The following is a 27243-nucleotide window of genomic DNA, read 5'->3' as shown; positions in this document are numbered from 1 at the left end:
CAAGTCATCAGAGTAGCCCCACCTGAACCACATCATACAGCATCCATTAAAAGAACCTGTTTGATGCCTATGTTCACCTGTCTTGAGGGGAGAGTTTAGAGAGTCCGGTTTTACCGGATCCCTCCACTTCAAGGATATCACCATCACTTCCACCCCCCATATTTGATCCCAGTGGATGGAATTTTTTATTTTATTATTTATACACATCAGCACTTTGGATTATCTGTGTTAGCACTTTGCATTTTTTATGTTTTGCACAGTTGGTACATATTCACTGAGCACATTGATTTATATAGGCACTATAGCTGCATGCATAAGTACGTATATATTGTTTATGCTTTTATGTGATAGATTTGAGGCGCGAAATCACTTTATTATTATTATGTTGAGTGTATGTGAACACTTTTGATTTTGCTGCAGTCCACAGAGACATCATTATTCATACTATTTCTTAATATTGAGTTAATTTATTCTATTCCGGTATTGACATAGTCCGTACACTCAATATAGCACGAGGGACAACACCACATTTTATGGAAGCAGATAGCTGCCATAACCCCAGTATTTTTTTCAACTGCAGGCGGTCCACTTTAAGATAAGTGGTCTCCGTCGTGGAATCACCTAGAGATCACAGTTATCGGCGGTTCGAGAGGTGATCGCCCCCGCCACGTCCCGGTGGTCTCCGCCATTTACTGAATCCATTGGTAGAGGCAGAGACGATCCAATGCATTCCCCTGATAGGCATGAAGTCAAGTGAGGGAATGATAGCCCCTACTCAACTATGCCTTTGGAGGATGGGAGCGACGTCAAAGTCACTTCCGCCCTCTGGCCTTTAATGGGACCATATGAAAACAAGAAAAATAAAATAAAATTAAAACTGTCATTCCATGCTCGAGTGCATTAGTGAACGCATACATAAGTCGCTCCAACATATGAAAACAGTGTTCAAACCACACGTGAGGTATCACCGCGATAGTTAGAGTGAAAGCAATATTTTCTAGCACTAGACCTCCTCAAACTTAAAACTGGTAGTGCACATATACAGTATAGCTGTGCTGGGCGTTGAATGAAGACTAGCAAAGGAAAAGAGAGATGGACACCGGGGGGGGGGTCTAGACTGTCAGTCTAGCAGGAAGTGCTCTGGGGTCTCAGCTCACAGTCTACAAATGATCAGAAGTACAGTCAACCACACTAAGTCTACGTTTCCACTAGTATGACTTGTCATGCGACTTTGGACACTGTCACATGACAAATCACAGTCTATTGATTTCAATGGCACCCGTTCCCATCTATGCAACTTTGAAAAAGGTACCTGCACTACTTTCATGAGACTTTTGAAGAAACATTGATCCAGAGTCTTAGGCTCGATTCACACCTATGCATGTTGCTTTTGAGCGTTTTTGGAGGTTTTTTTTTCATGCTTGCCGCGTTTTTGAGCCGCGTTTTTGCCGCGATTTGCGTTTTTTTTTTTTTTTTCATTTTTTTTACAGTCTTACAAAAAAATTACAAAAAAAAAAAAAATAAAAAAAAAAAAAAAAAAAAACGGCAAAAACGCACCAAAAACGCATCAAAAACGCATCAAAAAAGGTGCACTTGCGTTTTTGATGCTTGTCCATTGAAAACCATTACATGCAAAACGCTGCATTTTGCATGAGAAAAAGTCCCCGACCCTTTCCAAAAACGCGGAGATACAAAAAAGCATTGATGTGAACATGTTCCATAGGAACCCATGTTAAAAAATTCCCGTGCATTTCTGCAAAATGCAAAATGCATCAAAAAACGCGCTAGTGTGAATGGGGCCTCAGGCTACGCTTCCACTAGTGCGGACTCCAAAGCTGTGCGATTTAGAGTGCGACATTAAACTTTGATCAAAGCGGCACTCTAAATTGCACAGCTTTGGAGTCACACTAGTGCAAAAGTAGCCTAAGGCTAGAGTGCTACTTTAATCCAACTTTACACACTTGGTCGTATCAAAAGTTGCATCAAAATAGTGCAGGCATTTTATCAAAGTCGCATAGATGGGAACGTTTGCCATTGAAAGCAATGTGCTGTGACTTGTCAAGCGACTATTGCCAAAGTTGCACTAGTGGAAACTGAGCCTTAAACACATTACTCACATGTAATGAGCAATAGAAATCGATCTGTATCCTTCCAAAAATGTTCGTTTGTACCTTATTATTCTCATATTTCTTTCCCAGCTCCCTCTGCCCTTCACAGCTGCTGGGTGTGTCACACTATGCACACAGTGTCCATCTCAGTCTCAAGCAGAAACAACCAAGTGTAGAAAATCTGCAACATGTTGCATTGTAATTACCATTCAATTCTAACATGCTTCTAAAGCCTTTATTGCTATCACAAGGGGTTAACAAATCCCCGCAAGTGATAGCATTGGCAGGTGACAAGTACTCTTTATGGAGGCCCCCTAATTTCTCCCCTGCCATTCATCACAACTGAACACAGATCTGGAATTCATTTTTTACAGGTACCCTGTCCCCACTTGCAGGAGACCAGGCCTCAGCAAATTACATCAGCAGCTTGGTCCCCCTTCTCATCCCCTTCTGCCAGGCAAGTGAGCGCAGCAGGGACCCGGCTGTGAAGCCAAAAGGCTACACTGCTGGTGGCTTCACCCGACCAGCCGATGCGACATTGCTGGACTCCAGGACAGGCAGAGGCGTTGCTAGGGGGGTGCGGCCCGCACCGGGTGACACCCTCCCGACGGTGTGGAAAGCACTGGTATTTTTTTTTTTAAATCAGCTGACCCGATCATCACCCCGCACTCCGCAGCCTGGTTGAAACACACACCTCCAGCGCCGTGGCGGCGCTTGGTATGTCAGTGTGAGTGTGAGCGTGCTGCGTGTCGTCCTTCTTCCTCCTCCTACTGAGCCAGCCTGAGCCTGACACATCTCATCTCTCACACTGCACTGCAGAGTGAGAGATTACGTCACTGACTGTCTGTGTCTTACACACACACACACACTATCTCCGCCGGGGCGGCGCGCTGCCCTCCGCTCTTCTCTCCAGACCCCAGCCAGCTGCTGCCAGATTCGGAACAGGAGGGGGGAGGGGGGGTGTGGAGGGGGTTGTTGTGTCCTGGTATCCTCCACTGGCCCGAGCTCAAGGGGTGAGGTGAGGCCGACTCCGAGGGGGGTAGGGTGGTTGCCATGGTACCGACACGCCACCAAAGAGCTGGTGTGGGAGGACTCTTACTGTCTGGCGCCCTGGCTGACCTGTGCTGTGTGCAAGTATGATAAGGAAGGGGGGGGGTGCAAGGTGGTCTGCTAGACACAGCTATAGTATATATATATATATATATATATATATATATATATATATATATATATATATATATATATATATATATATATATATATATATATATATATATATATATATATATATATAGTGTAATATAGCTGGTCCAGACGCCCCCTCAACCAGCTCACTCAGCTAGTGTGCCTATTAATATCTAATATAATATATCTGTGTCCAGCAGCACCCCCCCCCCCCCTTATCAGACAGAAAACACTCACTATATTATATTAGCTGACTGAGCCACCCCCACCCTGAGCTGGTCTGATGATGATGGGGGGGGGGGTTGCTGATGGACACAGATATATTATATTAGATATAGGCACAGTAGCTGAGTGACACACCCACCCACCCTGACTAAGCTGATCTCATGGGGGGGGGGGTGTGCTGTGTCCACAGTCACCAGGTACTGAGCGGAGCCGCCCTAAGCTGGTCTGATAAGGGGGGTGTCTACAGACCACAGCACAGGTGTAGTCAGACAGTGACCCACACCCACATCAGATCCATCCAGCAAGCAACACGCCTTGTTGTCAGCAGATTACAGCATCTTCCCTGTGGTCATCAGATCCGGTCCAGCAAGCAACACGCCGTGTCAGCAGGTCAGTTCCAAAATGCAAATCAAATCATCAATGCCAATGATGCCATTATCTGCTGTCCCCGGGGACAGACCCAAACCAGAGATCACCACACAGTGGATCGGATCTGTCCCTGGGGACAGCAGATAATGAAAAGTGTGGGGGCAGAGCTGCGATTACGTCACTCATCATGTTGGAGCACTCGGTTAGGCCCCTTTCACACTGGGGCGGTGGGGGGGGGTGACACCATGTTATACCGCACCAGTTGACACCAACCCTAGTGACGCCACTGAGGACAGGTTAGTGTTCCAATGTTAAAAGTCAGCAGCTACAGTATGTGTAGCTGCTGACTTTCAATTTTTATAAGGGGTGGGCAAAACTCTGCTTTAATGCTGTCTCAGGCTCCTGGTAAACAGCAAAATAGACCGGGGAAACACAAAGGGGTGGGTGTTCCACACCACCTGCACTGTGAAAGTGATTGGGTGGCTATATAGCCTCTCAGATCGCTTTCTCTTTACAGCTGAGAGCCTGCAAAACAAAAGTAAAAACATACCTTGGTAGAAACAAGGGGTTAATTCACTCTTGTTTACGTTAACCTACTAGTACAAAAAAAAAAAAAAAAAAAAAAGCCAATGAATCCCACAGTACTCTGTACAGGCACCAAGAGAGCCCTTTCTTTTGAAACCTGTATACAAGCTAATATTTCCAATCAAGAGAAAGAGCATTAACAAATGATGAATATGGGGGGGCGTGGCCAAGTGTGATCGCGGCAGGACGTGTCTGAGAGCTCCGGCTTCCATCCGTTCAATCTATCCTGTTTGCGCCTGACTGACTGGTTATCACTCACTGTTATGCCCCGTACACACGGTCGGATTTTCCGACGGAAAATGTGTGATAGGACCTTGTTGTCGGAAATTCCGACCGAGTGTGGGCTCCATCACACATTTTCCATCGGATTTTCCGACACACAAAGTTTGAGAGCAGGATATAAAATTTTCCGACAACAAAATCCGTTGTCGGAAATTCCGATTGTGTGTACACAAATCCGACGCACAAAGTGCCACGCATGCTCAGAATAAATAAAGAAATGAAAGCTATTGGCCACTGCCCCGTTTATAGTCCCGACGTACGTGTTTTACGTCACCGCGTTTAGAACGATCGGATTTTCCGACAACTTTGTGTGACCGTGTGTATGCAAGACAAGTTTGAGTCAACATTCGTCGGAAAAAATCCTAGGATTTTGTTGTCGGAATGTCCGAACAAAGTCCGACCGTGTGTACGGGGCATTAGTGTGACTACGACTTGGGGGGAAGGACCGGGAGTGTAACGATGCCCTCCTCGGCGACGAAGAGGCAAACCAAGCAGAATTCACAGCCGCCGACAGGCCAGAGGCAGCTGCACTCACAGGAAAGCATGGCGACTGGCTCCTCCCACACCAAGAGTGGTGGGACTCCCTGAGGTGGTGGAGGGGTCAGCCCCGTCATCTTCTGCTGAGCAGTTCTTTAAAACGCTATTATCCCTGGGCGACCTCCCCCAAACTTATGTGGCGGAGAGAGCACATAGAGTCCCCACGGGGGCAAGACCGTCCGGTGCCCCACCTCGTCCATTCTTGGTCCGGTTCCTAAATTACAAGGATACATGTTGGCTGAAGCGAGGAAACATCAGGACCTCAAATATGAAAACGCTCGTATTATGCTATTCCCTGATTTCTCAGCGGAGACTCAACGCAGACGGCGATCCTTCACTGATGTAAAGAGACGGCTCAGAGAAAAAGAGCTAAAATACAGCATGTTATACCCAAGTAGTCTCCGGGTTCAATATAAAGTTTCAGTGAAGTTTTTTGACACACCACAAGAGGCATGCAATTGGCTGGATACAAACCCATGAAAGTTCTCTCTGCAAGCTGGTTCTGCAATTTGGTTTATGTTTCTTTGTCCTTTTTCTTTCTGAATTGGTCACTGTCTCCCCTCTATTTGCTGCGCTATGATTTCTACAAACCCAGGTCTTATGGCCGCATAGGGGCTGGTATTCTGTGGTAGCTCTGATCTGCTATCAGAGTATAACACAAGTTTTTTCAATCTGACAGTAAGCGCCCCAGAGGGAAATGCTTTTTACGCTCAGCACGTAGTGCTGTGGGTTTCCCACGCTGTGATGGGAGTTTCATTTCCGTGCTAAAATCATTTACGCAGTTTAGATACACGTATTGTTGTTACAAATGGTCAGGTGCAAGCTTTCCCTTTAAACAGACCACTGCCGGAGACTCTGGTGAAGTTCTCGGGAATTTTTTATAACATCATATGCCGAACTTTTGATTCGCAAGGTGGAACTCTCTCAGGTTGGTTTATCGGGATCAAGCTGCATACCGGACAATTTTTCTTCTTCATTTTAAATTTTTGTTTTGTTTGATTACAGTTTCTGGTATGATAGCAGGGGGGGTTTTGTTAGACCACTGCCACGGGACTTATATAGACTATGCACGTTTGTCTGATAATGCACATGTCCTCATACGGGGCATTTCTGCCTATCTATTCTCAATCACAATTTATCCTGAAGGTGCTATGGTGTGTTAATTTTTCTAATGGATAGTAGAATCAAAATTCTGTCATGGAATGTCAGAGGTTTGAATAATAAGTTTAAAAGAGCAGCGGTTTTTCAATACCTTAGGCAGATGAAACCACATCGTCCTCCTGCAGGAGACCCACTTGGAGGGTAGCAAAATTTTATCTCTACGCAAACATTGGATCCAGAGGGCGATGAATTCCACATATTCCACTTATGCAAGAGGTGTGATTTCTGACCGGGGGGGGGGGGGGGGGACGTCGGTTAGTATTCTGGTTGTGAGGGGGGAGGGTGGGAACCTCATTACTGAACCAACGGATATCCTAGAAGAATCTGTACGTTTCTATTCACTGTTGTTTTCACCCACACCTCCTTATAACTTACTAGAATTAACTGAGTTACTGCAAAATTTGTCCATGCCAAAACTGTCAGAAACAGATGCTGCAGCTTTAGAAGAACCTCTGTCCTGGAAGTAGAGGCAACCATACTAGCTTTTCCCCCTCAGAAAGCATCAGGCTCGGATGGGTTCCCTGGAGACTTCTATAAGGCATACTTGTCTCAGTTGGCCCCTTGATTGACCAAACTTTTTGCATACTGTTGGGAACAGGGAGTTTTGACGGCGTCAATGATGGAGGCATATATGGTGCTCCTCCTGAATCCGGACAAGGATCCCAAAGAGTGAACCTCAGACGGCAATCAGGTTGGGCTTGACGGTCTCGGATTTCTTTAAAATTGGTAGGGGCACTAGGCAGGGGTGTCCACTCTCCCCATTTATTTTTGCACTAATGATGGAGCCTATTGCTAGGGCGCTATGGCAATCCAGTGAGGTGGGAGGGATTCAAATGGGAACAATTAAAGAATGTGTAGAGCTTTATGCGGACGACTTGCTCCTATTCCTACGAGACCCAGGGCATTCTCTAAAACCACCTAAAAGCTAGGCTGAGGAAAATCTGGATAGCTTTCATACAGAGATCAGCTCAAGCAGCAATACAATAAAATTATCTTCATTGAAGAAAAGAAGCTGAGGTATGCCAGGCGCAGTTCGGTGACCGAAGGGTAGGATATCTCCCTTCAACACTTGAAACCATTTTAAAGAAGGAGGAACTAATTAAATCTTTATCAACAATATATAAATCCCTATTTAAGAAAATGCCGCAGGGGGTATCCAGATGCAGGGAAAGATGGGAGACGGAAATTCCAAATATTCAAGGGGAAGATTGGGTAGGATATGTGGGACCACCCTTTTAAACACCTAGTCTCAGCCAGGGATCGTTTAATCCAATTCAAATTTTTGCATCGCATTTATCTCACCCCAGCTAGGCTTTCATGCATATATCTGTCCGCCGATGGCAAATGTTGGAGATGTGTGCACTCCCCGGCGGATGCAGAACACATCTTCTGGGGGTGCCCAGCAATACATATCTTTTGGACGGAGGTCAGATTGTCTGTCGGAGGTGCTCAGCATTCCAGTACCTTTGACTCCCCGGGTCTGTCTCATTGGTTTAGTGGAAGAAGTGGTACCTTCTTTAGCACATCGCACATTACTAAATATAGGTTTATTCTATGGCAGAAAAGCTATACTGTTACGGTGGAAAAACTCAGCTGCACCCACAATTTCTTTCTGGAAGGGTTTAATCAACTCAGTAATCACCCTATATAAAGCTACTTATAGAGCCAGAGGTTGTCCGAAAAAAAGTACAAAAGTATGGCAAGCATGGCTGGACGCATCGGTAACTGTAGGCTAAACTCATAAACAAATGTAGGACGGAAGCAGTGTTTTAGTTGAGTGGGAATTGCTAGGCTAATTGGTGTTTTGTCTCATCTCAGGTGTCGCTGTTTTCTGATCTATATTTCTGTAGGCAAAGAGAGATCACTAAGCTGTGTATACAGAGGACAGTGCACAATTATTTCGCAAATATATACAGATATTCATATCTTAATCAATTCTTGAGGTTGTGGCGGTTGGTCGGGACGGGGGGGGTAGTTGAACTATGTTAGTTCTTCAATGTTTGGGCCCTGTGTGGCCAAATCAAGGGTGGTATGTTGCCCGTCTGGTTTGGGTTATGTACAATGTATTGTATTCAATGCAAAAATTCAATAAATAGATTGTTAAACAAAAAAATAAATAAATTGATGAATACGAGTAGCATGAAAGCATGCAACTTGCATCAGCGAACATCTCAGCATTAGCCCCTTCCGCTGTAAAATCTGTAGTAGTTGGAAATTCAAAGAGGAACATAGCTATGAAAAATACTGAGGCAGCACCCAGCAATGCCAACTGGTCTGGACTTGAAAAGCATTAGAAGGCCAAGTTATTACCACAACAGTGTTTGGAAAGTGCCCAATGCAAAACCCAGTGGCCAAAGGTCACTTCTAGGCTAGCCTTTCACATCCGGTCCAGCGTGGTCCAACTACTAAACCACCTAAAAGCTAGGCTGAGGAAAATCTGGATAGCTTCCATACAGAGATCAGCTCAAGCAGCAATACAATAAAATTATCTTCATTGAAGAAAAGAAGCTGAGGTATGCCAGGGAGAGAAAGTATCAAGGGCAGGCTTAAAACACCCCCCCCCCCCTTTCACAGGCCACCCGCCCATGCGGTCGTGGTAAAAAGCCGCTCGTTTTTCCAGTGTGTTTAACCCCCAAAAAATGGTTAAAAATTCCCAGGTTGCAGCACTTTTGAAGCGCTGCCCATTCAGTACATTGGGCAGGGGCGTTTTGGGAGCGCTGTATACAGTGCTCCCAAACCACCCCAAAGATGCTGCTTAAAGGACTTTTTCTAACTGCCGCAATCGCACCACCCGGGTGTGAAAGTGTGAAGGAATGTAATGAACATAATGATAATCATAAAAATGCCTATTTTCTTATGTGTATACATGTTTCTATGCAACTCCTTACTTTTATATAGTAAAACAGCTCAGCTCTGCTTTGGAACCAAAAGATGGCGTCTACACCCTGCAGCCCCCGCATTGGAGGTATGAGGAAGTAAAGGAGAAGAACCAACAACCAAGCCTCCAGCATCAAGTTCCTGCATTCCTCTTGTATTTCAGCCAATAAGATGTACCTTTTAGACGGACCACGTTTACATAGTAGTGACGTATAATCTATTGTTGTTTGTGTATAAAACGTTGGACACCGCCCTGAAATAAACAGAGATGAGGAAGTAATCGACCTGAGCAGATGCCAAGAGTGGTTACTCCCGGCGTGCATGCTCATCTACACTACATAATTAGATACAGCAACAGACATCAAGTTTGAACCCGATTGCAGTTCTGATCCATCACAAAAGCACTCATTGCCATGAATAGGAGGCAGTTCTCAGGCGCTTTACAGGTGCTATTTTTAACGCTAAAACACATGAAAACTGCCTCCGTGTGAAAGGGGTCTTTCACATTAACTACTTCTTGTGAACTAGGAAAAAAAAAAAAAAGAAGAATGGCCAGCAAGTACCTCTTCGGTTTCCAAACCCTCTTTCAGAAGATTCAAAATTTTGATTGCGGTCACCGCCTGTTAAAATTGAAGAACATATCTTATTACAGGTATTTATACCAATTCACATGTTTTATACATTAACATCCATCACTTCCTTCAAGGCACTTACAAGATCCCAGTCTCACATGCATACTTGCAATTTCTTCCCTCACATGCAAATTTTATATATGGGCTTTTTAACCTACCAGCATGTCTTTAGATTGTGGGTGGAAACCCACACAACCACAAGGAAGAACATGTAAACTCCATGCACCTAGTGTTTTGATTGGAATTCAGACTAAGGACTCTAGTGCTACCTATATACTAGGGGTGCACCAAATGGAAACTTTGGTGCCGAAACCAAAATTGAAGGATGCACTAGGCCGGAAACGAGTTTTTTAAAAAATATTTATATTTTTATATACAGTTGTATTATATTCAACTTTTTAATTAATATCATCAATTTAAATTAATATGAATTTATTGTTGGCCATTACAGGAACCTCTAGTGCAAGAAAGGTCAAGAAAAATGCAGTCCGCAGTCTCTAACCATCTCTTGTATCATATGTCCCCAGTCTCCAACCATCTCTAGTATCATGTCTGCAAACTCTTAAACACACTGCTAATAGTATTAGCAAAATTTCCATTCGGTGCACCTCTAGCAGACATGATACAAGAGATCAATGCTGCCAGTGCCCATCAGAGGCAGCAGCCTGCCAGTGGGACGGAAAGTATTCAGACCCCCTTAAATTTTACACTCTTTGTTATATTGCAGCCATTTTCTAAAATCATTTAAGTTCATTTTTTTCCTCATTAATGTACACACAGCACCCCATATTGACAGAAAAACACAGAATTGTTGACATTTTTGCAGATTTATTAACCCTTTCATGACTAAGCCTATTTTTGAAATTTGGTGTTTACAAGTTAAAATCCGTATTTTTTGCTAGAAAATTACTTAGAGTTCCCAAACATTATATATATTTTTTTAGCAGAGAATCTAGAGAATAAAATGGCGATTGTTGCAATATTTTTTATCACACGGTATTTGTGCAGCGGTGTTTTAAACGCAAATTTTTGGAAAAGTGACACTTTCATGAATTTTAAAAAATCCAAACAGTAAAGTTACCCCAATTTTTTTGTATAATGTGAAAGATGATGTTACGCCGAGTAAATAGATACCAAACATGTCACCCTTTATAATTGCACGCACTCGTGGAATGGCGACAAACTACGGTACCTATGAATTTCCATAGGCGACGCTTTAAAATTTTTTTACGGTTACCAGGTTTGAGCTACAGAGGAGGTCTAGGGCTAGAATTATTGCTCTCGCTCTGACGATCGCGGCAATACCTCACATGTGTGGTTTGAACACCGTTTACATATGCGGGTGCGACTTCCGTATGCGTTTTCTTCGCTGCGCGAGCTCGCGGGGACACGGGCACTTTAAAAAAAATTTTTTTCTTTTTTTATTTATTTTTTTACTTTATAAATTGTGTTTAAAATTTTTTTTTTTTTTTTACTTTTATTGCTGTCACAAGGAATGTAAACATCCTTTGTGACAGTAATAGGTGGTGACAGGTACTCTTTATGGAGGGATGGGGGGTCTAAAAGACCCCCCATCCCTCCTTTACACTTCAAAGTATTCAGATCGCCGAAAACGGCGATTCTGAATACTGTGTACTTTTTTAAATTCGGCGCCATTGGCAGCCGAGTAAACGGGAAGTGATGTCATGACGTCGCTTCCGCGTTTACAACGAGAAGGCTGGAACGAAGCCGCTCACAGCTTCGTTCCAGCCCGCCCCCAGCCGCCGAATGGACACCGGGCCTCCCGATCGCACGGGAGGCCCGGTAACAGGGGCGGGAGGGGATGTCCCCTCCCGCTCCTCTGGTATAACAACCGAGCGGCTTTTAGCCGCATCGGTTGTTATACACGGGTAGCCGATCGCCCGCTGTAAACAACAGTACCGGGATGATGCCTGCAGCTGCAGGCATCATCCCGGTATAACCCCGGAAAGCCGAGTACGCATACCTGCGTACGGTCGGCGGGAAGGGGTTAAAAAAGAAAAACTGAAATATCACCTGGTTCTAAGTATTCAGGCCCTTTGCTCAGATAGAAGCAACCTTTTGATCTAATACAGCAATGAGCCTTTTTGGGAAAGATGGAACAAGTTTTTCACACCTGGATTTGGGGATCCTCTGCCATTCCTCCTTGCAGATCCTCTCCAGTTCTGTCAGGTTGGATGGTAAACGTTGGTGGACAGCCATTTTTAGGTCTCTCCAGAGATGCTCAATTGGGTTTAAAGTTAGGGCTCTGGCTGGGCCATTCAAGAACAGTCACCGAGTTGTTGTGAAGCCACTCCATTATTTTAGCTGTGTGCTTAGGGTCATTGTCTTGTTGGAAGGTAAACCTTTGGCACAGTCTGAGGTCCTGAGCACTCTGGAGAAGGTTTTTGTCTAGGATATCCCTGTACTTTGCCGCATTCATCTTTCCCTCGAATGCAACCAGTCGACCTGTCCCTGCAGCTGAAAAACACCCCCACAGCATGATGCTGCCACCACCATGCTTCATTGTTGGGACTATATTGGACAGGTGATTAGCAGTGCCTGGTTTTCTCCACACATACCGCTTAGAATTAAGGCCAAAAAGTTCTATCTTGGTCTAATCAGACCAAAGAATCTTATTTCTCACCATCTTGGAGTCCTTCAGGTGTTTTTTTTTAGCAAACTCCATGCGGGCTTTCATGTGTCTTGCACTGAGGAGAGGCTTTAGTCAGGCCACTCTGCCATAAAGTCCCGACTGGTGGAGGGCTGCAGTGATGGTTGACTTTCTACAACTTTCTCCCATCTCGCGACTGCATCTCTGGAGCTCAGCCACAGTAATCTTTGGGTTCTTTACCTCTCTCACCAAGGCTCTTCTCCCCTGATAGCTCAGTTCGGCCAGCTCTAGGAAGGGTTCTGGTCGCCCCAAACGTCTTCCATTTTAAGGATTATGGAGGCCACTGTACTCTTAGAAACCTTAAGTGCAGCATAAATTTTTTTGTAACCTTGGCCAGATCTGTGCCTTGCCACAATTCTGTCTCTGAGCTCTTCAGGCAGTTCCTTTGACCTCATGATTCTCATTTGCTCTGACATGCACTGTGAGCTGTAAGGTCTTATATAGACAGGTGTGTGGCTTTCCTAATCAAGTCCAATCAGTATAATCAAACACAGCTGGACTCAAACGAAGGCGTAGAACCATCTCAAAGATGATCAGAAGAAATGGACAGCACCCGAGTTAAATATAGGAGTGTCAGAGCAAAGGATCTGAATACTTAGGACCATGTGATATTTCAGTTTTCTTTTTTAATAAATCTGCAAAAATGTCAACAATTCTGTGTTTTTCTGTCAATATGGGGTGCTGTGTGTACATTAATGAAAAAAAAAATGAACTTAAGATTTTATCAAATAGCTGCAATATAACAGAGTGAAAAATTTAGCGGAGTATGAATACTTTCCATCCCCACTGTACCTTACCAGTGCCCATGAGATACAGCCTGCCAGCGCGATCTAATGCTGTGTATCAGAGCTGGATCTGAATCGCCATGCAGCCGCTGTAACGATGTCCCGCCTCCTATGACACACCGCACAATGATTCCTGGCATTGGATCAGTGTGCCGTCTATCAGAAGAGGCGGGACATCTTTACAGGGGCTGCACAGCAATTCATATCGTTGACAAAGCCTGAGATCGTGCTACCAGGCACTGGGGAGGCTGCATCTCATGACACTCGTGAGAAGAGCAGGAGGGAGGGGAGACTGACAGGGAGCAGGAGGGAGGGGAGACTGACAGGGGCGCGCCAGGATGATACAAGTGCGGCACCAGGCGGGATGGCTCCTCCCCTTCGGCAACCGAAATTTCAGTGCACCACTACTATATACATACATATATTTGCAGTACGTGCAAATTTACTTCACAGCACTTTATGGTACAAACTAATCAAATGCATTAGAAAAGATTCTAAACTAAAAAGAACAGACACACTAAATTTTTTACTCAAATAAAACTAAACAAGTTATTTGATTGTCAGAGAGAAGTAGGGGTCCCAATGGAACAGAGAAAACACATTACAGACTCCATTTATCTTATCTGATGGAGCACTTTAGCGTTAGTGATAGTTCACAAAATAAAGATGGTTTGTTTAGGAAATAAAAGCGTCACAAAAAAAAAATGTGACAACCTGACTATCACCATGTACCATCAAGCAAAAGGTTATAAACTGTATAACATTCGAAAAAATGGAGAGACACTAGGGAGGGGAAGAAAGGATTGCTGCTCACCCCTTAGAAATTGGAACGAAAAGAAATGTTTCCCCGCATTGGGGTTTTTAGGCAGCACAAGAAAAAAATTAGTCACTATAGTATGAAAAAATATACACTTTTATTGAATAGATAACATGTATCATCAGAGTTAAAAAGCCATGAGCTTCAGTGGGTATTTATCTAAAGATTTTAAGCTGAACATACAAAGCAGACATTTGTTCATAGCAATATTGTGTCATGAACATTAGACCTGACGCGTTTCAACCCCTATGACTGGGGTCTTCTTCAGAGGATAGGTCTGCTGGGAAGAACATAAGAATAAGGTTGGTCTACATATACATATTCTAAAAAGTATATATCTAGCAGAAACTACATTAATTGTGCAATGCAACAGTACAGTATAGTATAGTTACCAAATAAACGTATGTCCAATGAAAAACATAAATTCCCACATGGATGTCCCTTTTAAAAGTTTAAAATGCTTTATCCTCTTCCGCCAGAGGGTGATTCCAACCTCCTCTCCCGCTGCCACAACCCAGACCGGGATGGCGAGAGACAACGTGGCTTACGAGAGGCCACACTTTGGAGCACCGCCCAAAGCTCTGGTGGGCGGTGCTCCAAAGTGTGGCCTCTCGTAAGCCACGTTGTCTCTCGCCATCCCGGTCTGGGTTGTGGCAGCGGGAGAGGAGGTTGGAATCACCCTCTGGCGGAAGAGGATAAAGCATTTTAAACTTTTAAAAGGGACATCCATGTGGGAATTTATGTTTTTCATTGGACATACGTTTATTTGGTAACTATACTATACTGTACTGTTGCATTGCACAATTAATGTAGTTTCTGCTAGATATATACTTTTTAGAATATGTATATGTAGACCAACCTTATTCTTATGTTCTTCCCAGCAGACCTATCCTCTGAAGAAGACCCCAGTCATAGGGGTTGAAACGCGTCAGGTCTAATGTTCATGACACAATATTGCTATGAACAAATGTCTGCTTTGTATGTTCAGCTTAAAATCTTTAGATAAATACCCACTGAAGCTCATGGCTTTTTAACTCTGATGATACATGTTATCTATTCAATAAAAGTGTATATTTTTTCATACTATAGTGACTAATTTTTTTCTTGTGCTGCCTAAAAACCCCAATGCGGGGAAACATTTCTTTTCGTTCCAATAAACTGTATAACATTTGACTTATTTGTGGACTAAAAAATCACTTGGCAAGTACCTCTTTGGTTTCCAAATCCTCTCTTCGAAAATTCAAAATTCTTATTGCAGTCCTCGCTTGCTAAAATTGAAAATAATTTTTTTTCTTTAGTAGAACACTAATTTAATTCACCGCACTTTATAAACACAACAATTTTATCAAATGTATGTCTTAGAAAAGCTTTTAATCTAAATGATTACACACCAAGGCTAGGTTTAGATAAAAAGGATTTATTTTTGAATTGTCAGCGAAAGAAAGTTCTCAAAAACACAAATAGGAGCTGAACCTAAAACCCAAACACTGCAAGCGTATTGGTCACTGAGCCTCCTTATTCTATATCGTCTCCATAACTTGGGGGGGGAGGGGGCAGAGTTTGTTATTGCTGACACTGTCCGTAATGAAGAGGGGAGTGGTTACTACTATTGCTGCTACAAACACAAATACTGGGGGTTGATGTTGCAACCACAGACAACAATGACGATGAATTACTGCTGCCTCCTCTTCTCTTAACTAAGGTTGAGCTCCGGCATGTTCGCACACTCCACGTGCAGAGCCCGCAAGGAAGTCGGCACGGCGCTGCGCTAATCACAGGCAGTGAGACATTGTCCTGATATGCGGCAGCAGAGATCGGGAAACTTCTCACTGCCTGTGATTAGCGCAGCGCCGACTTCCTGGCAGGCTCGGCACGTGGAGTGTGTGAACACGCCGGAGCTCAGCCTTACTCTTAACCTGGCCATGAATGAGTTTTGATCAGCAAGTGGGCTGAACTAAATGAAAGGATTCGCCCACCCAAACAAATAAGGGACCTGTGTTAACCACTTCAGCACCGGAAGGTTTTACCCCCCTTAATGACCAGGCCATTTTTTGCAATACGGCACTGCATTAGTTAAGCTGACAATTGTGCGATCATGCGACGCTGTAGCCAAATAAAATTGATGTCTTTTTTTCCCCCACACAAATAGAGATTTGTTTTAGTGGTATTTGATCACCTCTGCAGTTTTTATTTTTTGCGCTATTAACAAAAAAGACTGAATTTTGAAAAAAAAAAAACAAAAAAAAAAAAAAAAACAAAACGAAATTTCTTTATCAATTTAGGCCAATATGTATTCTGCTACATATATTTTTTTGGGGGGAAAAAAACCCATTAAGCGTATATTGAAAGGTTTGCGCAAAAGTTATAGCATTTACAAAATATGGGATAGATTTGTGGCATTTTTACTATTTTTTTTACTAGTAACGGTGGTGATCAGTGATTTCTAGCGGGACTGCGACATTGCGGGGGACAGAACGAACATCTGACATTTGACACTTTTTTGGGAGCCAGAGACATTTTTACAGTGATCAGTGCTAAAAATAAGCACTGACATTGTACTAATGACACTGGCAGGGAAGGGGTTAACATCAGAGGCGATCAAGGGGTTAACTGTTCCCTGGGTGCGTTCTCCAACTGTATGGCTGGTGGCCTGCCTGGGAAAACACAGATCTGTCTGCCTGCATAGCAGAAAGACAGGATCTCAGTGTAATCCCATCAGAACGGAGATCTGCCTTGTTTACACAGGCAGATCCTCGTTCTGTCTCTGCAGGGAACAATTGCGTGCGCAGCCTGTTGTAAAGTCATCACATTTTACCAGAAGTAACGTGAAGTAAAGAGTGGCGCTTGCTGGAGTTCGAGGTTTTTAACACTACCGATTTTCATTTTTTGTGAGCGCATTTAAATCTTTTATGCAAGTGATTTATGTGGATGTCACTATGTGGAGGTTGTGATTTTCCTTTTTTGGGTACTTACCTGTATACATCAGGGAGCGGATATATACTGTGGTCTCTCCTGGGGGAAACTAGATTATTACTTAAGAAAATCGCCTTTGCTATCTTTTCGGTAAGCAGACAGGTCTGTGTGGTGGCGGTGGGTAAGTTTGCAAGAGGTGTCCTTTGAAGATTAACTATGCTTTTCACCATTATACCTGAACTTTCTAATATTTGGGACATTTCATCACCTAGGGATTTCTTCACTTTGACACTTGGCTTACCATTTTTCTTTTATTTAAAATTTTATCTGCGAATGCGTTTATTTTTAATTGCAGTGCAGCAAACTTTGGTACTCTATTGCTGTGATAAATATCTCACAGCGTGCTAAATTAGTTGCCACAAATAGAGCTTTCTTTTGGTGGTATTGGATTACCTCTGTGGTTATTTTTTGCTAAATGAATAAAAAAAGACCGAAAATTTTGAAAAAAAAAAAAAAAAGTTTGTTTTTGTTATAAAATTTTGTAAATAAGTACGTTTTCTGCTGCGATGAGGTGGCACAGATTATGCAGCAGTGAGACAGCACTGGCAGGCATTTTTCATTGGCACTGATTGGCAGCTGCCTGGGCACTGATTGGCAGCTGCCTGGTGGTCTAGTGTGGCATATCTGGTGGTCCAGTGTGGTGGCCATTCCTGGTGGTCTGACTGACTGACACACTGAAATAACGATCGCCGCGATGAGCGTCCCCGGGGGCGCAGCGGCTTAATATGCTGACAACGTCATCTGACGGCCGGTCAGGATATCGCAACCACTTTGCCTACATCATTTTGCTATATGGCGGGCTGCAAGTGGTTAATAGTTGCGCTTTTACCACTAGCGTGGTGACCACTGTATTGTGCGTATAAACCACCCAATTCAACACTACTCTGTGCAGGTACTCCAAGGGCTCTTTCTTTGACAACTGTATACAGACTAATATTTTCAATTAGAGAATTAACAAATGATGAATACCTTTTCTGTTGCCAAAGCCTCTTTCGGTTGTTTCATTTCGATCGAAAGCTTAATAAATAAAAAGATTTAAAAAAAAAAAAAAAGATAAAAAAAAGCCATGTTAAAAACCACAAATACAAAATATAGTCATGTATTAAAACCTAATTTAAATACACCTGGCACAAGATTATATTGGACTCCTGTAAGGCAGACTTAAACCTTGGCACTACAACACCTTGCTATAAAAGTACTGAACATGCTTAGGTCTCACATGGTTACCAGTTTCTGCTGCACTCTGAAAAGCAAGCCATGGTGGATTTCTTTTCAAAGGTTAGTACAGAGGCTTCCAGGTGTCCAGGTGGGGGCCTGAGAGCTTCAAAGGTTAGTACAGAGGCTTCCAGGTGTCCAGGTGGGGGCCTGAGAGCCTTCAGAATTGTTTTTTTTTTTTTATCCAACCAAACTGAGATTTTTATTTTTTTTTTTAATTAAAAGATCAACCACAATGTTGCCACATTGAGTTAAACAGGCAAGTGTGACAGGCAGTGTTGCCCATCAAACTCTCTATACAGAGTAAAATTGCCACAGCATGTGTACAATCCCCTCTGGCTGCTATGCCTGCTTGTAAATGAGCTGTAAAAATGTGGATTAATGTCTGTTTTTGCCACTCATGTGAAAAAGCCCTTTGAGCGGGGGTTGTCGACTGGTAGATCATGTCCCCACCTTGCTGATCCTCCACCTGAAGTGCTACTCTCCCCCCCCCCTGCGCCAATTATTAATTAAAATGACCTGTAAGTTTGAAAAAACAAACTTACTTTAATTACCTACTGGGCACTTTTACCCCACTTCCTGCCCAGACCAACTTTCAGCGCTGTCGCACTTTGACTGTCTTTTGGTGGCATTTAATCACCACTGGGTTTGTTTGTTTTTTGAGAAAAAAAATAGACAAAATTTTGTTTTGTTGTTATAAAATTTTGTTAATCGGGCCCCGATGAGCCATCACTGCTGGACCCCGATGGGGCTGCAAAGATAATCAGTGGCCTGATTATATGAGCAGATCTCCCCTGTGAGGAAATGCCACTGATCGGCTCTCCTCTCATGCTGTCAATTGTGAGGAAAGGAATGCCGATATTCGGCACTTCCTTGTTTACATGTGATCAGCTATGATTGGACAAAGCTGATCACATGGGATATAAAAAGCATCGTCCTCGGCTCTTTACCAAGATCAGTGAGGCGCAATGTCCCAGCGACAGAGCAAACCACTGATTGCCACGATGCACGCCCCTGCAAGCACAGCAAGCGTGGGACGAAGTCATATGAGAGAGCCACCGCCCGCTTTTCAATTGACAATACGGCAGACAGTGGCTAAGAATTCCACACATCTAATTCCTTGAATTCTGTGACACATTCACTATGTGCACTATTCAATATGCACTGCTGTGTTACAGATTTCACAGCACCTGACATCTGAACTACAGAGGTACTGAGAAAAGACGTTTCTGGAAGCGGAGCCAGTGCATAAACACTACCTGCAGGCAGATACCATGGGATATGTAGTCCTTTAAAATTAAACCAAATAAATTTTCAGGAGAAGCTACAAAGCATGCAATACAGAAGTTGTGGAAAGAAATAACCAGCATATAAGGGTAAAAATAGAATTTTTTTTTTTTCAAGTTTATAGCCAAAATTAGTGGTTGAATGCCCATTACAGTGCTGATGAACAAAAGTGTGATGAATCAGGTAAAACGTCCATTTTCTATGCATCTTTTTTATACTATAAAGTCTATATTTTTTTCCTGTATATAAACTGATTTTATATTCCTGCTCAAAATGGCCGCTAGTAGCACCCCCTCACATTGTGTCAAAGGAATGTGAAACTAAGATGGCGCCTCCACCCAGCAATACGCCCGACTTGGTGACGCCCAGATCCTGGAGGAAGTTCACCTTACATTGGCACAACCAATCAGAAACTACCAATACTTAGAGAACATTGTGCTAATGATACATATGCTCACCGCCTTAGTAGCTCAACTATAAAACCCCCCATGTATCCGGAAGCAATAAAGAGAGTGTCCTCAATCTGAGCACAGTTTTAGTGTGATCTTTTCACGTGCATGCACTAAGGGTTAATCAGGACGGGGTCAGATACCCATCAGACGATTGGTCTGATCCAAAACAAAAGCACACTCTTAATAGTTCTATAAATACATGCTTTTCCACTTACATGAAAAATAGTTTTGATTACTCGTCTGGAATGCTGGCTCCTTCAAGATTAAAGAAAAAAATATGAGTGTTAGTGTACATAACAATACATTTTAGACTATAAAAATCAACAGTAACACGTCTAATTATTTTGTTGAACTTAGGCCATCCATAGTGTTGCAGGAAAAAAAAAAAAAAAAAAAAAAAAAGCTATATTCCCCCATCAACACTGAGAATCCCTGCCACAGAGCCATGGTGTTCTCCCGGCCGGAGGGGGGAGGGCGGGTGTTGCAGCTGCCCCCACCAGGAAAACACAGTAATTACTACTACAGTGGTTAAAATACCTGCAAGCAATAATCACATGTAAAATCCAACAGGATGGTTGCACCAAAGTTGATCTATGGATTAACTTGGCTACATTCAGCCTGCCCATACATGGTTCGAATCTCGGCAAGTCCCTGCTGAAATGGCCGAGGTTCAAACCTATGGCCGGCATTACAGTGGTGGAATGTCAGTCTGCACCCTCTATTCCCATTACATAATGTGGGAAATTCAAGACATTTAAAAGGGTAACAAGAACCCAGAAACAAAATGCTGTGAGAAAATTACTTTTCATTTTCAGAAAGTATAGAAAATATTTGTTGACATAATTGCAAAAATTGCAGTGTTCTTGTCACTTCCTGTAAAAACAGAAAGTGCAAAGAACGTCATCTTTCAGTTAACTACTAAAAACGCAACCCCCCCCCCCCCCCCCCCCCATATGAGAGGGAGACCTGTTTGAAGTATACTCTAGGTCAGCGATGGCGAACCTTGGCAACCCAGATGTTTTGGAACTACATTTCCCATGATGCTCAGCTACACTGCAGAGTGCATGAGTATCATGGGAAATGTAGTTCCAAAACATCTGGGGTGCCAAGGTTCTCCATCACTGCTCTAGGTGATATCCATGGCTCCGTTAATAGATACAATGGCGTTTGTGATCGTAACCAATTCAGGACAGAAGTAACCTAATTTGCAGGATTATCAGGTAAAAAAAAAAAAAAAAAAAAAAAAAAAAGAACTGAAAACAAACACAGACACCTCAACTAAGGACTAGTAAGCTGCAACATTAAATCTGTGCTAACCCAGTTAGTGGACAAGCCACATAAGGGTTTGTGTACCCCAAGTGGAGCGCAACTGTATCCAAGCACCACAACCCTTTCATGACTAAGCCTGATCACTTCTATTGGTATCACAAGGAATGTAAACATCCCGTGACAGTAATAGGTGGTGACAGATACTCTTTATGGAGGGATCGGGAGTCTAAAAGACCCCAAATCCCTTTTTACCTCAAATTATTCAGATCGCCAAAAACGGCGATTCTGAATACTGTCATTTTTTTTTTAAATCGCCGCCATTGGCAGTCGAATAAATCGGAATCAGTGTTTACACATAGGAGACTGGAATGAAGCAGTTTCTGGCTTCCTTACAGTCTCACTCTAGGCCAGCGGAAGTGCCTGATCACGGATCAGGTTTCCTGGTTGGACAGGAGTCCACTCTCACTCCTTCAGGATAACAGCCAAGCTGCTTTTAGCCGCATTGGTTGTTATCCCTGAAGAGCCGACCACCCGTTCTAAAAAAACTGTACCGGGATGCCTGCAGCTGCAGGCATCATCCCGGTATAACCCCCAACCCCCCCCCAAAAAAATGACCCCATTTTGGAAAGTAGACACCCCAAGGAATTTGCTGAGAGGTTTGTTAAGGCACATTGAATATTTTATCTTTTGTCACAAGTGATTGAAAAATGAAAAAAAAAAAATTATTATAACACATCCCCCACTCTTCTAACCACTTGAAGACAAAGCCCTTTCTGACACTTTGTTTACAAGAAAAAATATATATTTTTTTATTGTTACAGAGAATGCAAATATCCCCTATGATAGCAATAGGTAGCGACGGGTACTCATTTAAAAAAAAATTGGGGTCTGTTAGACTCTAGATCTCTCCTCTGCCCTCAGAGCATCTGACCACACCAAGATCGGTGTGATAAGATGCTTTCCCAAGATTCCATCGGACAAAACCAAATTCATGAAATGCTTATAGCTTCCGGTTTCTTAGGCCATAAAGATGATTGGAGCTGTTCTGATCTTTGATCAGCTCTATGGTCAGCTGGCGGAACCACCACCTGCATTATCAGGTTCCCCGGTGGGACAGGAAAGCCAGAGAACACCAAGGAAGACGACAGGAGGGGGTGAAGGGGACGTTCCCTTCCACTGCTTGTAAAAGCAGTCTAGCGGCTAATTAGCCGTTAGGATTGCTTTTACATGAAAGCTGACCGCCAGCTGAAAAGAACGATACCAAGATGATACCTAAACTTGCAGGCATCATTCTGGTATAACCACTCAAAGTCCAGCAACATACCAGTACGTTGATGGTCCTTGTTGAGCATATATAGTAAATGTTCTTTTTTTTTCATGCAGCCTGTGAACAAAAAAAAGAGATTGATTGGTGGGTATGCCCACCATTAGAACGCCGCCCTGCATCCACCCACTTCTAATGATGGGCATACATGTATCGTGGGAGCTGTTGCTGTCAAGATAAATAAATCAGTGCTGCAGCTGAATGGTATACCTGAAAACAAAAAAATGGTTAATAAAACACAGTAAACGGTAAATTATAAAAGAATTATATACCTGAAAAGCAAGCATGATAAAACATAGTAACACTAAAACTTTGCAGTTAAGCATAGAATACAGTAAAAAAAAAAAAAAGAGCAGAACAATAGAGAGCGAATAAAAACGACAGCTATTTTTGGCTTTTTTATTTATTTTTTTTTACACTTTTATTTGTAACCGTGATGGATTAGGTAAAATGCATATTTTATTATGTATATAAAATGTCTATTTTTCTATCTGCTTGTGTATGTGTGAAAACCTGACTGCTCTCAGTTTCCCCCACTGCCCATGTGAGGTATCATGTTTCAGTACAACAGCAGACTTTTATTATTAACCCTTTACATTCCTGACTTAGCTTGCATACCAGTCAGCTTACTTTTAATTCCTTACTCAAAATGGCCACCAGCAGCTTCCCCTCCCATCGAATCGAAAGAATGCATAACGAAGATGGTGCCTACAGAGAAGCTCACCTTATATGGACATGACCAAATATTATTATTTTTATTATTATTATTATTCAGGATTTATATAGCGCCAACAGTTTACGCAGCCCTTTACAAAGGGAGACAATACAGTTATAATACAATAAAATACAAGAGGATTAAGAGGGCCCTGCTCAGAAGAGCTTACAATCTAATAGGGTGGGGCAGGTGGTACAAAAGGTTGTAACTGTGGGGAATGAGCTGGTGGAAGTGGTAGGAGATTAGTTGGAGACATGATAGGCTTTCCTGAAGAGATGAGTTTTCAGGGATCGGCTGAAGGTAGCAAGAGTAGGGGATAGCCGGATAGATGGAGGTAGCGAGTTCCAGAGGATGGGAGAGGCTCTGGAGAAATCCTGGAGACGAGCATGGGAGGAGGAGATGAGAGAGCTTGAAAGCAGGAGGTCTTGAGAGGAGCGGAGAGGTCGATTTGGATGATATTTGGAGACAAGATTAGTGATGTAGCTCAGGGCAGAGTTGTGAATGGCTTTGTATGTTGTGGTTAGTATTTTGAATTTAATTCGCTGGGTGATTGGGAGCCAGTGCAGGGATTGGAGTAGAGGGTTGGCAGACACTGAGCGGTTGGTAAGGTGGATAAGTCTGGCAGCAGCATTCATGATAGACTGAAGAGGGGATAGCCTATGGAGAGGCAGGCCAATGAGAAGGGAGTTGCAATAGTCAAGGCGAGAGATAACAAGGGAGTGAATGAGGAGCTTGGTGGTTTCATTTGTTAAAAAGGGGCGAGTTTTAGAGATGTTACGGAGGTGAATTCTACAAACTTTTAACAACAATTGGATTTGAGGCTGAAATGACAATGACAATGAAGATTTAGTTTAAGGAAGTGGTGCGACATCCATGCTGATATGTCAGTTAGTAAGTTAGTAATGCGAGAGGAGATTGAAGGAGTGAGGTGAGGAGTAGACAGATAGATTTGGGTGTCATCAGCGTATAAGTGGTATTGGAAGCCGTGGGCAGTTATTAAGTGACCGAGGGAGTAGATGTAGATAGAGAAGAGGTCCAAGAACCGAGCCTTGGGGGACCCCCACAGAAAGGGGCAATGGAGAGGAGGAGACAGAGTTGTAGGTGACACTGAAGGAGCGCTGTGATAAATAGGCAGAGAACCAGGATAGAGCAGAATCTCGGAGGCCAAGGGAATGTAGCTTATTCAAGCTACTAGCTTCTAGATCAGTGGTTCTCAACCCTTCTTTTTTTTAATTGGGAAATCCGACTTTATTAAGCTTCAATCGACAGATACATAACAAGCATTAACTGTGTACATATATTAGAAAGTAGGTATTTACCTTGCACCTTGAAATTATTACATTCAATTTTCTTAATAGTTATACAGTTTGAGACAGAACCATTGATAAGCTTGGTACCACACTCTTAAGATGCACTTATTTATATTTCTTTTATTTTATTTTATTTCGCGGCCCTTACCTCTCCCTCCCCCCCCCATCATGTCATATACACTGTTTTATGTAACTGTGCAGCGTTGAGCCTTTAAGTACAGGTCTCTCCGTCTTCCAGCCATCTATCCCATACCTTTGAATATTTCTGTTTGCATCCTCTATGTATGTATATCAGCTTTTTATATGGTAGTACATTGTTTACATCTCTTTTCCAGGACGATGTTGTAGGGGGCAGAGACTGCATCCAGGTTTTAGCTATAGCTTTCCTAGCTGTAAATAGGGTTTCATGTATAAAGGTAGCATGAAACTTCTCTATATCTGTATCAGGTAGCAGCCCCAGTATACACAATTTTGGGTCCGTTACTACTGGGGAACCCATTTTATCATGTAGAAATTTTATCACTTGTGCCCAATAATCCTGTAAACATGGGCATTCCCATATCAAATGGTAAAAGGTTCCCGGTCCATGTGTACACATAAGGCACATCGAGCTCTGTGATGGTTGGAATTTGGCTATTCTTTTGGGTGTCAAGTATGTTTGGTGGACAATGTAGAGCTGTGTCAATCTGTCTGAGAGTTTTGGCGATGACTGTTTAACGTTCTCTAAAATTTCGTCCCAGTCCGAGTCACTGATGTCCCCTATGTTCTTTTCCCAACCTGATTTGGCCTTTTGGATTACTGCTGCTATTCTGGGGAGTCGGATAGTGTAATATAGGTTTGAAATCAGCTTTTGAGGAGAGGAGGGGAGTGTACCTTTATCAAAGATATTCTGGTATAGCTGTTTAAGTTTTGGGATAATTATCTCCGAGAATGTGTCATAGAATTCTAGGGGCAGACCATCCAGTCCTGGTGCCTTTGATTTAGACATTTGGGATATAGCTTCTGCGATGTCATCTTGTGTTATAGGGGCTTCGAGCATCTCGATTTGTTCCAAATTAAGCTTGGGGAACTGTATTGTATGTAGAAAGTTTTTTATTTCTTGTTGGGAATATGTGCTCTGTGATTTGTACAGCTCACTGTAGAATTCCTGAAATCTGGCCGCTACCTGTGGGGGGTCAGTGACTATGTCTCCCTGAGGTGTAGTCAGGGAGACCACCACCGGTGGTTTGTCATTCAAATGCGCTAAGTACGCTAGCATTTTCCCTGCCTGTTCACCGTGCTCAAACACTCGCTGTTTGCAGAAGAATACGTGCTGTCTGGCTTTCTCTACGTGTATCTGGTTTACCACCCTGGCTTGTAGGTTTACTTTTTGAAGATTATCAGGATTGGGGTCTGAGGCATATACATTCTCTAGTTCTGTAAGTGTGTCAGTCGTCATCTGTAGTAAGGTTTTGGACGATAGTTTAAATCTGTTTATATTGGATGTTAGTACCCTGCGTGCCTGAACTTTAAATGTGTCCCATTCCATACCCGGTATATCTACTTTGCACGTGTTGTGCAGTATGTACTGCAGTTCTCTCTTTATGGCCTCAAGGTCCGGCATAACCGTGAGCCAGAATGGATTAAGACGCCATGTAGGAGTGGGAGCTGCCTTTAACATGGAAACTGTTATCCAGCATGGCGAGTGATCCGATAGGGCTCTGGGTGCTATGCCTGATCCAGTAACTCTAGGGAGTAGGGTGTTTGTCACCAATACATAGTCTATCCTCGACATTGTACGGTGGCTGACAGAGTGACATGTGTATGCTCTCGTGGACGGATTTTGCCGCCTCCATACATCCGTTAGAGCAAACTCCTTCAACAAGCGACTCAGTCTGGTATGTTGTATTGAGGCACCGGGGACTACACCCTGATCTGGTTTATCAAGTGCCGGGTTCATGGTCATGTTGAAGTCCCCCATCCAGACAGCAGGTACCGTTGGGTGCTTGGCTAAGTACGCCAATCCCTTCATGATCACCTCTGTCGTGAATGGGGGAGGAACATAGCTTGCCACGACCAAAACCGGATTACCCCCTATCATGGCGTTCAGAAACAGAAATCTTCCCTGCTGGTCCGACTCCAGCTCTATTAACTCAAATGGGACGTTTTTAGCTATAATAAGGGAAACTCCCCTGGATTGGTTTGTGTGTACTATGATAAATCCATCCCACCCATGGCTTTTTCAAAGCCGCCTGCAGGTGGCCGGTTACATGCGTCTCCTGTAGAGCTATAATGTCAGCTTTCTGTGATTTTAGGAACGCGAGTGCTGCGGTTCGCTTAACTTTGTCCCTCAGACCCCTCACGTTCCATGTTAGGAATTTAATGTTTGTCATCTTTGTCTAGTGAGTATTTCGCCTTTGCGGACCAGCAGAACAAGACCAAGCTATCATAATTACTGACACAATTCCTGATCCTGTTTCTGTGC

The 27243-nt window shown here is 43.2% G+C and overlaps 1 protein-coding gene across 1 annotated transcript in view; it reads right to left on the bottom strand.

The window, feature by feature from the left end:
* The window catches only part of DDX4 (DEAD-box helicase 4), a 169409-nt gene that overhangs the window by 127993 nt on the left and 14173 nt on the right, over nucleotides 1-27243 (bottom strand). The window contains exons 2-4 of the mRNA XM_073622831.1: nucleotides 20377-20416; nucleotides 18177-18224; nucleotides 9893-9949 (exon numbers count right to left, since the gene is read on the bottom strand). Coding sequence (XP_073478932.1) covers nucleotides 9893-9949; nucleotides 18177-18224; nucleotides 20377-20416 — 145 coding nt within the window. The remainder of the gene's footprint in view (nucleotides 1-9892; nucleotides 9950-18176; nucleotides 18225-20376; nucleotides 20417-27243) is intronic.

Source organism: Aquarana catesbeiana, linkage group LG01 (assembly GCF_042186555.1).
Source record: "Aquarana catesbeiana isolate 2022-GZ linkage group LG01, ASM4218655v1, whole genome shotgun sequence".
Lineage (NCBI taxonomy): Eukaryota > Metazoa > Chordata > Amphibia > Anura > Ranidae > Aquarana > Aquarana catesbeiana.
Note: the sequence above shows the minus strand (reverse complement) of the source record. Positions and strands in the feature narration are given on the sequence as shown.